We start from the raw sequence: 16064 nt of genomic DNA on the forward strand, positions 1-16064 counted from the left end.
AAACACATCCCCTGCCCATTGATTAGGAGGATTACCATTGTCGAAATGGCAGCACTCCCCAAAAGCACTATACAGATTTAGCCCTATAAGGGATACCCATGACATTTTTCAAAGAAATAGATCAAAAACTCTTGAAATTCATACAGAACAATAACCCCTCACGAATAGCTAACGCAATCCTTGGGGAAAGAAGATGGGTGGCATCACCTTCCCAACTTCAAACCCTACTACAAAGGGGTAGTCATAAAAACAACATGGTATTGGAATAAAGACAGACTTGCAGATCAGTGGAATAAAGTTGAATATCTGGACACCGACCCTCAGATATTTGATCACCCAGTATTTGATAAAGGAGCAAGAAATGTGAAATGGTACAGAACTCAATGAAACGCCAAGGTAGGTGGGGGAGGGGGGAGGGGGGAGGGGAGGAGGTATGGGCAAACACCAGGCCTCAGGGGACAGGGCAGGAGCCGGTTGCTTTCCTTCCCTTCACCCCAATAGTACTCTGAAATGACACCCTAAAATGCCACCCAGCTACTTATAAAGCTCCTAAACGGCCATGATCCAGAGACACAAATGAATCTCAGAACCAAGCAGCTTGCTACAGAGATCTCTTCATACAGTGATTATTAAAATTTTAGAATTCCAGAAGTGTGATGTTGCTCTTGCAGCTGTGCAACATTATATACTATCCATAACAAGCAATACAAAACAAATTCTCTAGCATTTCCTTTTCAGCAGGTTTGAGTGGTGGTGGAAAAGTTCCAAGTAATAAGGATGGCACTGGTGTCAAAATATTGAATATAATCAAAGTAGAGAGAGAATATTGTGGAAATTGCCTGCCACACAGGCAGGGGAAGGGTTGGACTTGGGCGTGGGAGGCGGGGGATGAGGCGGGGAATACTGGGGATTTTGGTGGTGGAAAATGTGCACTGGTGAAGGGATGGGTGTTTGATCATTGTATGACCAAAACTCAAACACGAAAGCTTTGTAACTGTATCTCACAGTGATTCAATAAAAAAAGAAAGGAAAGGAAAAAAGAAAAAAGAAAGAAAGAAAGAAAGAAAGAAAGAAAGAAAGAAAGAAAGAAAGAAAGAAAGAAAGAAAGAAAGAAAGGAAGGAAGGAAGGAAGGAAAGAAGGAAGGAAGGGAGGGAGGAAGAGAGAGAAAGAGAGGGAGAAAGAAAGGGAGAAAGAAAGAAAAAAGAAAGAAAGAAAGAAAGAAAGAAAGAAAGAAAGAAAGAAAGAAAGAAAGAAAGAAAGAAAGAAAGAAAGAAAGAAAAAAGAAAGAAAGAAAGAAAGAAAAAAGAAAGAAAGAAAGAAAGAAAGAAAGAGGAAGAGAGAAAGAAAGAGAGAGGGAGAAAGGGAGAAAGAAAAGGGAGAAAGAAAGAGAGAGAAAGAGAGAAAGAAAGAGAGAGGGAGAAAGGGAGAAAGAAAGAAAGAAAGAAAGAAAGAAAGAAAGAAAGAAAGAAAGAAAGAAAGAAAGAAAGAAAGAAAGAAAGAAAGAAAGAGAAAGAAAAGAGAGAGAGAAAAATGCGAAATGGAACAAGGAAGGTCTTTTTGACAAGTGGTGCTGGGAAAACTGGACAGTCACATGCAAAAAAAATAAACTCAAACCTCTTTCTAATGTCAGGCACAAAGGTCAGATCATAATGGATTAAAGATATTAATATCAAAGATATTAATATCAAATGTGAATCCTTAAGATACATGAAGAAAAATGTGGGCAGAACCCTCCATGATATTGAAGCTAAAGGAATTTTCAAGGATAAAACACTGCTGACCAAGCAAGTGGAAACAAAGATAAACAAATGGGACTACATTAAAATAAGAAGCTTCTGCACCTATAAAGAAATGGTGACTAAGATATAAAGACAGCTCACGGATTGGAAAAGATTATTTAAGCAACATGTATCTGATAACAGGTTAATATCCAAGATTTGTAAGGCAGTGGTAGAACTTTAGAAGAAAAAACTATCCAACCACATTAAAAAATGGGGATAAGAAATGAACAGAAACTTCCTCAAAGTAGAAATGCAAATGGCTAAAAGACACATGAAAAAATTGCTCTACATTACTAATCATTAGGGAATTACAAATCAAAACAATGACATATCATCTCACACCACGGAGACTGGCACACATCAAAAAATAACAAGAGCACCCAATGTGTGGATTCGAGGAGAAAGGGACTCTTCTTCATTGTTGGTGGGAATGCCATTCTTCAAAAAGCTAGAAATTGAGCTTCCATACAATCTAACAATATCAATTCTGGGAATATACACCAGGAGGCCCCAAACTACACAGCAGAAATGCTATCTATGCTTCTATGTTCACTCCAGCTCTATTCACAATAGCCAGAATATGGAAACAACCCCAGTGCCGGAGAACAGATGACAGGATAAAGAGACTATGGTACATCTACACAATGGAATACTATGCAGCTGTTATTAAAAAAATGAAATTATGAAATTTGCTTATAAACGGTTGGACATAGAGAGTATCTTGATAAGTGAAATGAATTAGAGAGGAACAGACATAAAATGACTGCAATCATAAGTGAAAGATAAAATAACATAATATGAGTCTAACACCTAAAGACAGTAGAGACAAGGGCCAAACGGATTGGTTCACAGTTGGAAGCCTGCCTCAAATGCTGGGGGATAAAGCAATTGGGGTAGAGAAGAGACCACTATAACAAGGATAGCTGGAAATGATCACTCTGGATAAGAATTGCATGCTGAAGATAGATAAAGGAACAAACATATAACCTCTCAGTACCTGTATTCCAAAGCATAATTCCTAAAATGAGAGAGAGAGAGAGAGAGAGAGAGAGAGAGAGAATGAAAGTGTCTGCCATAAACCATAATTCCCCTAAGTAGAGAGAGAGTAAGGGGGAAATTGTCTTCCACAGAAGCAGGGGAAGGAGTGGAGTGGGGGAGGGCAGGGATACTGGGGACATTGATGGTGGAAAATGTACACTGGTGGAGTGATGGGTGTTTGGTCATCTTGTGACTAAATTTCAAACACGAAAGTTTTCCAACTGTAGCCATGGTGATTCAGTAAAAAAATTTGCCTGCCATGGAGACTAGCTGGGAGAGTGTGGCGGGAGGGAAACTGGGTCATTGGTGGTGGGGTGGGTGTTATAACACTGTATGACTGAAACCTGATCATGAAAAGCTTTGTAGCTCTATATCTCACGATGATTCAATAAAAATAAATAAAGGAAAGATTAACATCACCACCCATTTCACCCAATGAATGCAGATGTTGGATTATACTCATACAAAGGATTGTACTCAAATGTTCATAGTTTTATTTCTAATAACCTAAACTTGGAAACTTCTAATGTTTATTTATCAACAGGTGACCAATTTTTCAGTATTCAGTAGAAGAGTAATAAAAATAAGTGAAGCTAAGAATAATTTTATGAGTCAAGAAAGGTCAACAAAAGTTATATTTATATTAAATACTAAAAAACTAAACAGGAAACAGATGAGTAGTTGCTTGAGATTGTAGGAGAGGAGGTGGAGCAGATTTATAGTGGAGCACAAGGAAACTTTGGGGGTGATGTTTTTTCTCTTGATCACAGATGTTTTCAAAGATGTGAATGTCAGTTATCCAAATGATACACATGACATGCATTCAGTGTATCATGTGTGAATTATACATCAATAAAACTGTCTACACTGGAATAATATATGAATTATATGAAATTCTTTGGAGTCTTCCTTTCCTGAGAGAGTTGACATTCTATTGGAAATGTTTAATGTTTGAAACTCATAATTTTTTCACTTCTCATTTTGGCAGAATGAAGATATGACCATTTTAATTAAAGAATTGGAGCAGGGACACAGTGACCTGCAGAAGTTGCAAGACCTTTATTTGGAGTCTTTGGTGATGGACTGGTGGTACAACAGTGTAAAGGAAAGAAATGAGTGAGTGAGCTGAACTTCCTCTTCCCTGGTGTTGGGGGTCCTGCAGTTGATTTGCTCAATCCAAGTCTTTGAGAGATTTAATTGGTTTAAAAAAAGGCCACATAATTTTTTTTTTTAAAAATAGAAACCACAATGAAGGAATTTAATAACTTTTTGAAGAGGCCACATACTCTCTTATGTAAGTTATGACATCCAGGTCAGCACCATGAGTAGTGAGTGTGGTTTCTTCTCTACCCGACATGGGATGGGCCCCTCTATCCCAGAAATGACCAGGAAGAGCAGTGGTATTGAAGAGAATTTGACTCTGACGGGAGTTGCTGAAAGTCTGGCTACACTGTATGGCTCTGACAGATCATCTGCCTACACCCATCCATTGCTGAGTCTGTTTTTTCATCTTTGAAATGGTGGCTGTGTTGACAGAATTTGAAACAGATGATTCCATTTTCAAATATGCATCTAATTAATTTTGAAGTCAAAATAAAATCATCCACCCAACCAACTCTGAAAAAGCACCAAATATTATAAAATGATATATTTCATGAATACACAACTCTCACTGCTTTACATATATTCTTTCAAGAGGATACCTTTATATGTTAAAAGAGTATAAGTAAAATGGAGAGAAGTTGAAAACGCATTTAAGTAAATGAGGAGTTCTTCTTTATTGAAATTCCCAATTTTCCTCTCAGCAAATTAAGCTACTATGACTGGAGGCAGGACATGGAATAAGTAAAAGTAAGTGTTCTGTATCATGCAATGAGATTTTTTAGCATTAGTTTTTTCAGGTATTTGTTTGGGAAAGCTCATATACATCTTCTAAATTCAAAGAATTTGCATAAGTAATCTAAGAATCAAAGAAATGGGTGATACTTTGGTGCAAATTATGTTCTCTCAGACTTTGGACCAGTATCTTGTTATCTCCCCTTTGTTTAATCAAACTGAAAATCTCAGGACAAAATGACCAGCTGTGTTAGGAAGTTGCCTTGGTATTTTGTATGAACTATTCATAAACCATGGATGAATTAGTTCCCTCCCCCTACCAGATAATTTTTACAGTGTAGAAAAAAGATGGTTGGAGAGTTCAAATGAGAGATTTTCAGATCCATAGTAAAGGCTCAGAAATATTGTCAAGAAGAGTAAAAGACAGAGCAATCTTGGTCTATAGACATTGTGCTTCTATACATCCTTATGATAGCTTTTGGAAAAGTTGGTTCACCCACTCAGCTGTGGTTGAAAGTAAATTGCTGTACTTCCTCAGATTTTTGCCACAATGATCTGGCCTGGGAGTTTCACTTTTCTGTATTGTATAAAAGTTATCTGTTCAGCCAGCCCTTCAGTTAGAAAAACTGATTTCTGCAGTTTTCTGGTTTGTTGCTAGCTCTCCCTTCTGTTAATCAGCTCTGTGAGGTCAATGTATAGCCCAATTTCCTCCAGTTTATGGTGAGAAAATACCCAGCCAAAGTCACCAAGTCACACAGCTAGGTTGTAAGAGAGTTGTGCTGTGAGCTATATCTAATGGTACTGGGCTAAGGTCAAGTTTTTATGTATGTCAATATTTCATCCCTATCCACTTTTCTTCATGGAACAGAAGATTCTTCCTCTGTTACTCATATTGACAGAGCCAGGGGCTCACTTCTTTAAATTAGTGGCATCAACATAATTGTATTGATCTACCTTCTTGATAAACTTTCATGTTATCTTATTTGTGTGTGTGCTTTTCCCCTTTGTCTACCTTTTTACTTAAATCAAAACAGGCATCCAAAAGAAACCTCCTCTAAGGATTTGACCCCAGAAAAATGTACACAGCATCTCTCTGGCATTAAATCAGCGCTGCTGTCCTCTCTAGATATGAAAAAAGTACAGAGGGACACTTCAAATAAAAAGACTCAGAAAAAGAAAGTCCTCCATGCAGGTATCAGTGAACATGATTGGAATTTTATTACTGGTTTTCAAAGCAAGAAAAATTTCCTTCAATGCAAGAAAGCAGGAGGGGGAAAACAATGTTATTTAAAAAGAAGCCTAAATTTGTATTGTTTTGTTTTGTTTGGGGGCTACAACTGGTGGTGCTCAGAGATTATTCCTGGCTCTGTGCTCAAGGCTTACTCTTGGCAGGGCTCAGGGACCATACAGAGTGCCAGTGCCAGGGATTGAACTGGGTTTGCTACATGAGAGTCAAGCATCCTCCCCGCTGTACTATCTATCGGACCAAGGTGTTATAATCCTTATCTGTCATCAAGTATTACTTATAAATCATATGGTGAGATAATAATCTATTATATGTATCGCATTTTTGCTTCCCTTTGCTTTTCCTGATTCTCCAAAATTTCCTTTATCATTTTAATCTCGTCTTAAAAAGTTTCTGTATTCAATCTTTTTACTAAACTAAAAATCTTTTTCTATTTTTGTATAGCACTGTAACACTGTAGCACTGTTATCCCATTGTTCCATTTGCTTGAGCGGGCACCAGTAACATCTCCATTGTGAGACTTGTTGTTACTGTTTTTGGCATACCGAATACGCCATGGGTAGCTTGCCAGGCTCTCCCGTGCAGGCAAGATACTCTCGGTAGCTTGCCAGGTTCTCCGAGAGGGATGGAAGAATCCACCCCGGGTCGGCCATGTGCAAGGCAAACAAACACCCTACCTGCTGTGCTATTGCTCCAGTCCTTTTTGTATAGAAACACATTTATTTTTTTTTTCATTTCTGAAGGGCATTTTTTACTATATTCAGAATTTGCAGTTGATTTTTCTTCCCTTCAGATAGCTGAAAATTCTTGTGCCTCTTTTAGTATGATCAAAATTGATATTCCCCTTTTGATACTACTTTTCCTCCATCCCCCTCTAGCTCCTTTTAAATGTTCCCCTTCTTTTTAAAAATAATGCATCTTCATCTGAATGTTTTGTGTTTATTCTGTTTTTGAGTTTATTCTTTTCAACTTTTTGAATTCGTACATCATGTCTTTTATCAAACTTGGGATGTTTTATCCTATTATTTCTTAAAACAATTTCTCAGTTCCACTATTTTTGTTGTTTCTTTTGGGTTTTATTATAATATCAGGTTTTACAAAGTTAATAGTACAGTTGTTTCAGACATTCAGTGTTCCGACACCAATCCCACCATCAGTGCGGTCTTCCCTCCACCACTGTTCCCAGTTTCTCACCCACCAAGCTTGTCCCCTTAGCAGGCACAAATTTACTTCATATTGCTTGTTACAACAAAATGACAAATGTAATTTTTAAAAAAATCGGTAAAAATAAATTTGTGGTCATTCTACATTGTATTTCGTAATGGTGTTACTAAAGTAATTGCCCGAGGATTTACTGAGCTGGATAGTGCTAGTTGGGCCTTCTGTGTTATGTTTATTCTCAGTAGCTTGGTAGTACCCTATGCAACTTTCCCATCAAATTTGCTGTGCTTCTGTTGAGTTCAACTATCTTTCTCTTTGACATTTTGATACTGATTATTTGAATATTGAAAGTTTTGCTATAACTCTAAAAACCTCCAGGGTTCTATTTATTTATTTACCATTCTCAAGTTCTCTTGTACATCTATCCTGTCAGCTGCACTGTATTATTAGAGCATCCAACAACAACAAAAATATAGTTTTTTTTTCAGTTCTGTTGTTTCCATTTGGAAATTTATTTTGTAACTTTTTTTTCTTAGCTGGGATTCTGTTTATTTGCATCAAAATATTTATGATAATTGTTGACACATTTTTGTGTTAATATCTTTGAAATCCATTAGCTAATTAATTCATCTTTTAAATTAGCTTGGAGTTGGAATCATTTGGTCACCTTTTCTTATTCAAGATTTGATTTTGTTGGCTTTTGTTATGATGGGTAATTTTAAAAAAGCATCCTAAATGCTTTGTCTCGTATGATAGGGTCTCTGGGTTTTATTTAAACCGTTTATTTTTGGAAGTAGCTGTCCTGTTTAAAGCTAGTATATCAGTATTAGTCTGCTCTTTTGGACTATGGTTCAATGGCTTGATGATTTTCATAACATTGTGGCATTATTTTGGTAGTTTCTATGCTGGCCCATCACTAATTGGGCTCCCATAGGTGCCGTCTGGTGCAGTTAGAGGTCTGTCAGTGGTGGTGGGGTGGGGGAAGGAGTTGTAATCACTTTGCCATCACTAACTCTTAGGTTTCCACAGATTTTTTTAGGAGGTAAGAAGATTCTCAAACCCGTAAAACCAAGGGCAATTTTAGAAAGGGGTATCGTGCTATAGCTTGATCCCTCTTGAATGTACTGTTCACTTTTACTGGGTGTCTCTGTTAAGAGAGGAAGATCTTAGGCCCACTGGGGATAAGAAGGTTTTCCCAAGTGGGACACTTCTCTGGCTACGTCCTTTTTGCCAGTCCAGCCCACCCATTCCAACAAATAAGTTTTTCTAGAGGTGGTACTTGTTACTCATCCTAAACATTTTAATGGCCTCCTGATAGTTCTGCATTCACTTGACTTAGCATTTTTACTATTAATAGAAAACTGCTTGATTTTAATTTTGTTTCAACTTTTGTTTTTTCTTTAATTTTTATAAATTAGTTCACAATATTTGATCACAGTCAATATTCGAACACCAATCCCACCACCATTACACCTTCCCACCACCATATTTCAGGAGATTCCATCCTGAACCCCAACCCTTGCCCCAAAGCAAAACCAAAATAATTAATTTTGTATTGTTTGTCATGAAAAACCACTGAAAATGATCCAAAAAAGTTTCCTTAGGGGAAAGTGCATGAAGATTGTTGTATTTCATCCAGAGGCCATTAAGCCCTTCTATAAGAGATCACTAACATGTTGTTAAAGGTTGAACCTTATCTATAAAAATATATTTCCTTCTAAGATTGGTTGCCTTTTACTTTAAACCTCATCAAATGTGGTGCACTACTCTTGGAATATTAGTGTGAAGTATGAGATGTTGCACAGTTGCATTTGTGGCCATGCAGTTCTGGAGGTTTTCAGATGCCAGGACTGGGTCCTTGGGGTGGGGAGAAGCCCACCTGCTCCCCTCTGGTTGCCCCAAATGAAACAGCCTGATGCTGGGTCTGACAGCATGGCTATGGCAAGTCATTTATGCTCTCTTACGAGTGAAGGACAATGAGTCTCTAGATTGTGGCTGTTGGCAAAATTATCTGGCGCCAGACAGAGGTGGCTTATGGGTGTGATTGCCAAGTTGCTGGGAACAAGGGGAGATGGGGGGAGGTCACCCATTCCTGTTCCTTTGAACCTGGAGTTTTCAGTCACAAGTCCTGTATACCTGAGTTTTTTTTGGATTCACTCGTGGGTGAGGCTCGGCCCGAGCATGTAGAGAACAGCCGTGAGCATGGCAGCGGTTGAGTTCTGGAGATTTTCGGCTGCTGGGGTTGGGTCCTTGGGGCAGGGATTGTTTCAACTTTTGAAGAGAGAGTCTCCCAATCCTTTCTCAAAAGGTCCATGGGTCTCTCCCAGTTATTCTTGGACAACAGAGCTAGTGGTTTGATGCAAGGGCTTGAGAATGCAGCACTTTTTGGGCCTTGTTCTGCTGGGGATTATGTGGGGCCCTCTAGAACCACATCTGGCAGTGTTCAAAGAACTATGTGGTGCCAGGAATTGAACCAAGTTCTGTCATATGCAAGGCATATGCCTTAACTCACATACTTTCTTTCCAGTGGTTTCAGTTTTTCAATAACATTTGTTTGTCAGGTTTGGTGTATGTATAAACTAATTATACAGAGCTGGGTCAATAGTTACATATTTTATTTCACTGGCAGAGAAGTATGTTTTTATTCAATATTTACAGTATTTGTAAATTACTACAGTTTTGGAACAAAGTTTAATTTTTGTTTTGGCACACCTGTATAAAATGGTTGGTTTTGTCATGCTGATTTTGGTCAGGGTGGCTATCCAGAGTATCATTGGGGCAGGAAGGAATTCAATTTTCCTAAATGGATAATTTATTTATTTTGATGACATGGTACCCAAGAAAATTTATTCTTTTAAAATTCTTTGTTATAAAGGTAGCTAAGGGGCTGGAGCGATAGCACAGCAGGTAGGGAGTTTGCCTTGCACATGGCTGACCCGGGTTCGAATTCCAGCATTCCATATGGTCCCCTGAGCACTGCCAGGAGTAAATCCTGAGTGTAGAACCAGAAATAACCCCTGTGCATCTCCGGGTGTGATCCCAAAAGCAAAATAAATAAATAAATAAAGGTAGCTAAGATAGGACTTCTTCTGATGGCTAGCAAAACAATGAATAATATACAGAACACTCCTGTTTACATGTATGGATACCATCCTGTGCAATAGACAATTTTCAGACTATTAACTGATTTTCACAGTTTTTAATTTCTTACAAGGGATGGTAAGTACCCTCATGTTGAAAATTAGGATACTACATAAAGCCTTGGTACTAGAACCTCTTGATTTTGTAGGCCATAACACATATACAACTGGTGTAGCTTATGTATCTCAGGTGAAAAGTTTAATCAGGATGTCTTGGCACAAGCTTATTATTTAGAATGCACAGATTAAATGTCAATATTTGATGAGTTTGCTGGATATTTTAAGAAAGCCAAGAGGGGGGTATAAGGTATAAAATAATATAAATAGGGGCCAGAGAGATAATACAGCAGATAAGGTGTTTGCCGTGCATATATCTAACTCGGATTTGATCCCCAGCATCCCATATTGTCCCCTGAGAACCAACATGAGTGATTCCTAAGTGCAGAGTCAGGAATAACCCCTGTGGTCACATTGCCAGATGTGAACCAGAAATGAAAAAGATTGATATAAGTAATGGTCTGAACAGCATTAGTAGTAGGCAGGATTTCCAAAAATGCTCTGCCAAAGATGTTCTGCTCCAAACTTTCCTGTGATAATGTTTTGTTGAATTTTAGGTACCCACTGTGCTCTTATGAGCCCTTTAAAAGCAGTTATTTGTTCAGCTGATGACAAGGTCAGAAACCTGGAACCTGAGATAGTTCAGTGGACCTCTGTTGGTTTGCAGATGGAAAAGACTAAGTATGAATGTCTGTACATTAGGAGCTGAAAGAAGTTGCCTGTCTAAGGGAATAAGAAAATGGAAACTCAGTCCTAAAACTGCAAGGAATTTAGTTCTACCAGCAGCCTAAATGAGTTTGGAAGTGTATTTCTTTCCAAGAGACAAAAATCAGTGGAACAACTCCTTATCATGGTCTTCAGTCAGTGCCAGGACTCTCCTCCAGGGGTTGGGAAAGCTATGTTCTCTGTAAGACTACAGGGAAACAGTTGTATCTAATGGAGCATTGTCTCCAAATTCCTATAACCCCTCTTTTTGTGTTACCAACAGAATCAACCAAAACTAGCATGCTCAGAAATCAGCTCTCCATGAACAAGAGTTTAACTAACAGTGTGAGGAGTGACAGCCTTTCCAGTTCCAGCCACTGGAGCCCTCCAGAAGACAAAGGCAAGCCAAAAAAGGGCTCTTTCTGGAAGCACGGGCTGACCATCCTTTCCCTGTGTGCCTTCTGAAAGAGCTGAGTATAGATGCATTTGTGGGTTGGGGAGAACATCTTGCATGGATCCAGATTGATTCCTACTCCAAGAACTCTTGTAAATCAGATCTACCTGCTTTATTAAATGCTATTTTCTCAAGGTGAGATCTGCATTGAGTTGTGCTAGGTGATTAAGACATGCATGGCTCAGATAAGTATTGTGTCAGCAGTAATGCTCACTTCACCCCGTGGTTTGTGTTTAAAAATCTAACACTTCATAGTTGGATTTTTTTCTTTCCTTCCTTCACACTTGGTGCCATTCAATGAACCCTTCTCTCATCCATAATGTCAGCCTTTTGTGGGTTAAGTATGAGGAAGAAAGGACTATTCCCATTTTTATTACAAATGACAAAATAACTATTCTTAAACACTAATTTTTTGAAAATGTGTATTCCTGTAGTAATATCATATCTCAAATTAGTGATAAATGATGATCTCACCTATTCATATGCATGCATGCATACACAGACACAGACAAACACACACATAAACACACACAAACAATCCCCTTCGGAGTGGAAGCAGACGAGTGACCACTTTACACTTGTGGTTGTTCAATTAAAGATTTAGTATAAGTCTGTATTATTAAGTACTAATCATATAACTGTTCCTTGGTTTCAACTAAACAATTGTATTTTTAAAGTCTGTTATAAGCACAATCCTTAAAGTTGTTTCATAGGATGAGTAGGATATTTATCCTAGGAGAGGAGGTTTTCTGAGGCTTTTAACTAACTCACTTCTAAATATCTCTGTCTTGATGCTGTGATTAACTGACACTTTTCTTTTTTTTATTAATCCAAGTTAATATATGTCAGCACCACATTAATTTAAAATTTAAATCTACAACTAAATAGGACCTGAAAGGGATTAAGATTTTCTATGTACAGTTAAGGAGGCATAAAGCAACTAAAATCTCAATCAAGACTTTCCTGTATAAAATGAGGGTGACATTTGTTAATATTTTTTATATTATATGATTTTGGAAAATGATTGATTTCATTCTTCTATAGGAAGCTATTTTAATATATGTGGTGTGAGGTAAATACACAACAGTGACAGAAACATGATTACCTATTGGTCTTTAGTGTCAATTAAAAATTATTCTTGACAGAACCCCACTCTGACAGATCAGTATCCTCTGATACATGACCCATTAACTAGCATGCACCCATTTTCATTTTGATATAAATCCAACAAGTGAGGAAATTATATAGCTGTCATTTTCCTTCCACAGAAATAAGCATTCTGATGGCAAATGAATATTCAGATGACAAATCTTTCGGAACAGTGACTGAAGAAAGGAGTGGGGATTATGACCTAAAGTGAGTGCCTTAAATTTGCTGGGATGCTGTGTTATTTTATTTTTGCAATTTTTTTTGTGTTTATGTTTTTTGTGGTTTTTTTTACCATAGATGACAGTGCTTACTCCTATCTCTGTGCTCAGAATCACTCCTGGCAGGATTTGGGGACCAAATGTGTTCTGGGGATCGAACCCAGGTCAGCTGTGTGCAAGGCAAGCATCCTACTCACGGTTGCTCAGTCCTGTTGTTGTTAATTTTTTAATGTCTTTTGTTCTTAGTTCTTCAGGTCTGTCTACAGCAGACTGGCTCAATATCCATGGTTTAGTTGCCAAGAAACTCACCATCAAGGATGTCTTCTCAGGGACCTCAGTGCCTCTCTGCTCCACCTATGTTCCCTTTCTGGGCAAGAGTTTTGTCTCCACAAACTTTCATGAGGTAAACTGATTTTCTCTCTACCACATTTGATATATATTCCACACCTGCTCCCAACAAAAGTAGTCCATTTCTATTTCCTGTACAATTGCAACAGAGATATATTTCAATTATTGGGAAAACATTATCAAGGCAATTAAAAAGAAAAGAGGGTTCTTAAGCATTTTTTTTTATTTCAGGCTAAGAAACTGGCCTCCTTGGGTTTTTAGTTTATGACTAGTCAGTGGTTGTGTGGAGCTTTAGACATGTCTGAAAACCTTGTAGGTTAGTCTTGCTTCCTGAGTGGAGTATCAGTCAATATCTAAGAAAAACAGAAATTATAAGAGCTTACATATTTCCTTGACTTAAGTTACCTAAATCAACCATTTCTTCCCATCATAAAAGTCTCAGAAGGAAAAATGTATGTGTGAAGGGGAGCATGTGGAAGGGTAAATGTGAAAAATGCCAATCAGTACCAAAGACTTTCCACTGAATTGGGCAGCAAAGAAGGCCTGTCCCTCAGCAGACTGCCCAAGGATAAAGAACACAAAAGCTTAAGCTTATGAAGATTGAAGCCAGTGCTTCCTGGAAAATATAACAGCAACTTCATGATTTAAATAGAGCTTATCAGGCTTTACAGTCACTGAATGGAAATAATATCCTTACATGACCTTATCTCATGTAGAAATATTTGGAAAGGAAATGTAATCTGTTTTGGACTTGCTTCAAAATAGTCCAGATGGTGGGAGTAGTGGAGGGAAGAAAAGAGAAGATAAGATTGGCCGTGAGTTGTTACTTGTTAAATTTGGATAGTAAGAATATTGGGTGGAGGAAGACTTATTCTTCTGTCTGCTTTGTGTACATATTTGAAATTTTCCACTATAAAAGTTGAAAAAGCATTAAAAGCAAGACAACTAAAAAGAAAACAAAAGAAAGATGAAAACTTTATCCAACTGGTCTTTTAATGCTGGAATTTAATGCATCTTGAAGAAGCAGATGAATTGATGGAGTTTTCAATCACATTTGAGAAACTATATGGGTGTTGTCTGTGTACCCCAGGGTGACAGCATGGGTGACTCTCACTATGGAGGACATGTGTGGTCTTCTGGGCTGGTTCTTTGATTTCTTTGCCTTCAGGTCTAACCCTGGCTATAACCTTGTGATTGGCAGGTTCTATTTATACCTCAGTAAACTCAACCAGATTAGTCAGATATTAATCACTTAAATTTCATTTCCTTCAGAAGTGATAGGAAGACACTGAACTCTAGGAAGTGTATTGATACTTCTTGTTATTTGCATTAATTTTTATTAATATTTGAGGGGACAGAGTATATTTACTGAATTTTTGGAAATTCAATTTTCTTGTGCTATTTTCTCCTTTAAATCTTAAAAAACCCAAGTTTCACTGAAAACTATATTTACCAAAAGTGAAAGTAAAAGGTAGGGAAGTATAGATCATAAAAGAAAGATCAAAGAAAGAAACCGTAAAATAAGATTTATAGATTGACCACATAAAATTTTATTTTGCATAAAAGTGAAATAAAGGTATATCTCAGGAAAAATATGTGTAGTGTATGACAGCATTCTAGAAATAATGCATTAGACATGTTTTTTATTAAATATAGATATATATATAATTTCATGATTTATGTGGGTAGTGTTCAGTGTGAAAGCACACTTGCACATACACCCGTCCTATAAAGATATAAGATAAAGATATTTTTTACTGCCGTAAAAAATTCAGGGTTCGGAAGAAAAGGAGAAAACCAAAGGCAAATCACATGAGTATATACTTCTTACTGGTAACCAAACCATAAGCATTTATGAAATATACTGTAGCTGTAGCACTGTCACTCCGTTGTTCATTGATTTGCTCGAGCGGGCACCAGTAATGTTTCCATTGTGAGACTTGTTGTTACTTTTTTTGGCATATCAAAAATCCCACAGGTAGCTTGCCAGGCTTTGCCATGTGGGCAAGATATTCTTGGTAGCTTGCTGGGCTCTCTGAGAGAGATGGACGAAGCGGATCTGGGTTGGTCGTGTGCAAGGCAAACGCCCTACCTGCTGTGCTATTGCTCCAGCTCATTCTATATTCTGAACTTTCAAAAGTGTTCTGTACGTCTTAGACTTTCTTGCATGGATGGTTTCTGAATTTCTTACAGGAAGAACTGTTCCATATATTATAAATATCCTTTATATATGATTTACAGCTAGGGATAAGGAATACTCTGTAGGAAATCTTCTATATTCTATAGAAATAGGAAACAAAGAAAAATATGAACAAATTCATGGTATTATCGACCTTTTTCTAGCTCAATGGTACAGAATAGTTTCTTAGCAAGAGATGATCCAAGATTATCCAGAAAGTTGAGCTTAAGTAAGTTTTCTTCTTTTTTTAGAACCATTAAAGTTATTTGGTGTTGCTAAATATTTACGAGATGGGTGGAATATGCATCATTTCTTAAGCATAGTATGAATTGATTATCTTTTCCATGAGACATATTATTTGAGAATAAATAACTAATTATTAAATAATTACTTTCTAATTATAACAAATCATTTTTGTTTTAATTAGTATATACTTATGATCAAACTACTCTAGTCAAATATTTCATAAAAATGAGACCAGGTTCTAAAATTCTACCCTTATATGAAAAATATTTTATATTTATTAATCAAACAGGTATATCAGCACCAACCACCCTAGAATTTTTCAGTTGAGTGCAAAAGAAAGGAAGCAGTTTTTTATTCAACTGACTAACGTAAGATATAAACTTTTAGAAAGTTATAAAATATACAATCAGGATTTATAAAATATATAAATTATAAAATAATCAAATCTCTGGATCATCAAATTTGTAAGGTTAAAATACTAATAAGCAATGTTGCCAGATATAGG

The 16064-nt window shown here is 37.1% G+C and overlaps 1 protein-coding gene across 1 annotated transcript in view; it reads left to right on the plus strand.

Annotated features, from left to right (window-relative positions):
* The window catches only part of VWA3B (von Willebrand factor A domain containing 3B), a 198031-nt gene that overhangs the window by 117130 nt on the left and 64837 nt on the right, over nucleotides 1–16064 (plus strand). Inside the window, 6 exon segments of the mRNA XM_055121327.1 lie at nucleotides 3809–3936; nucleotides 4673–4675; nucleotides 5691–5848; nucleotides 11249–11365; nucleotides 12688–12775; nucleotides 13033–13189. Coding sequence (XP_054977302.1) covers nucleotides 3809–3936; nucleotides 4673–4675; nucleotides 5691–5848; nucleotides 11249–11365; nucleotides 12688–12775; nucleotides 13033–13189 — 651 coding nt within the window.

This window comes from Sorex araneus, chromosome X (genome assembly GCF_027595985.1).
Source record: "Sorex araneus isolate mSorAra2 chromosome X, mSorAra2.pri, whole genome shotgun sequence".
Classification (NCBI taxonomy): Eukaryota; Metazoa; Chordata; class Mammalia; order Eulipotyphla; family Soricidae; genus Sorex; species Sorex araneus.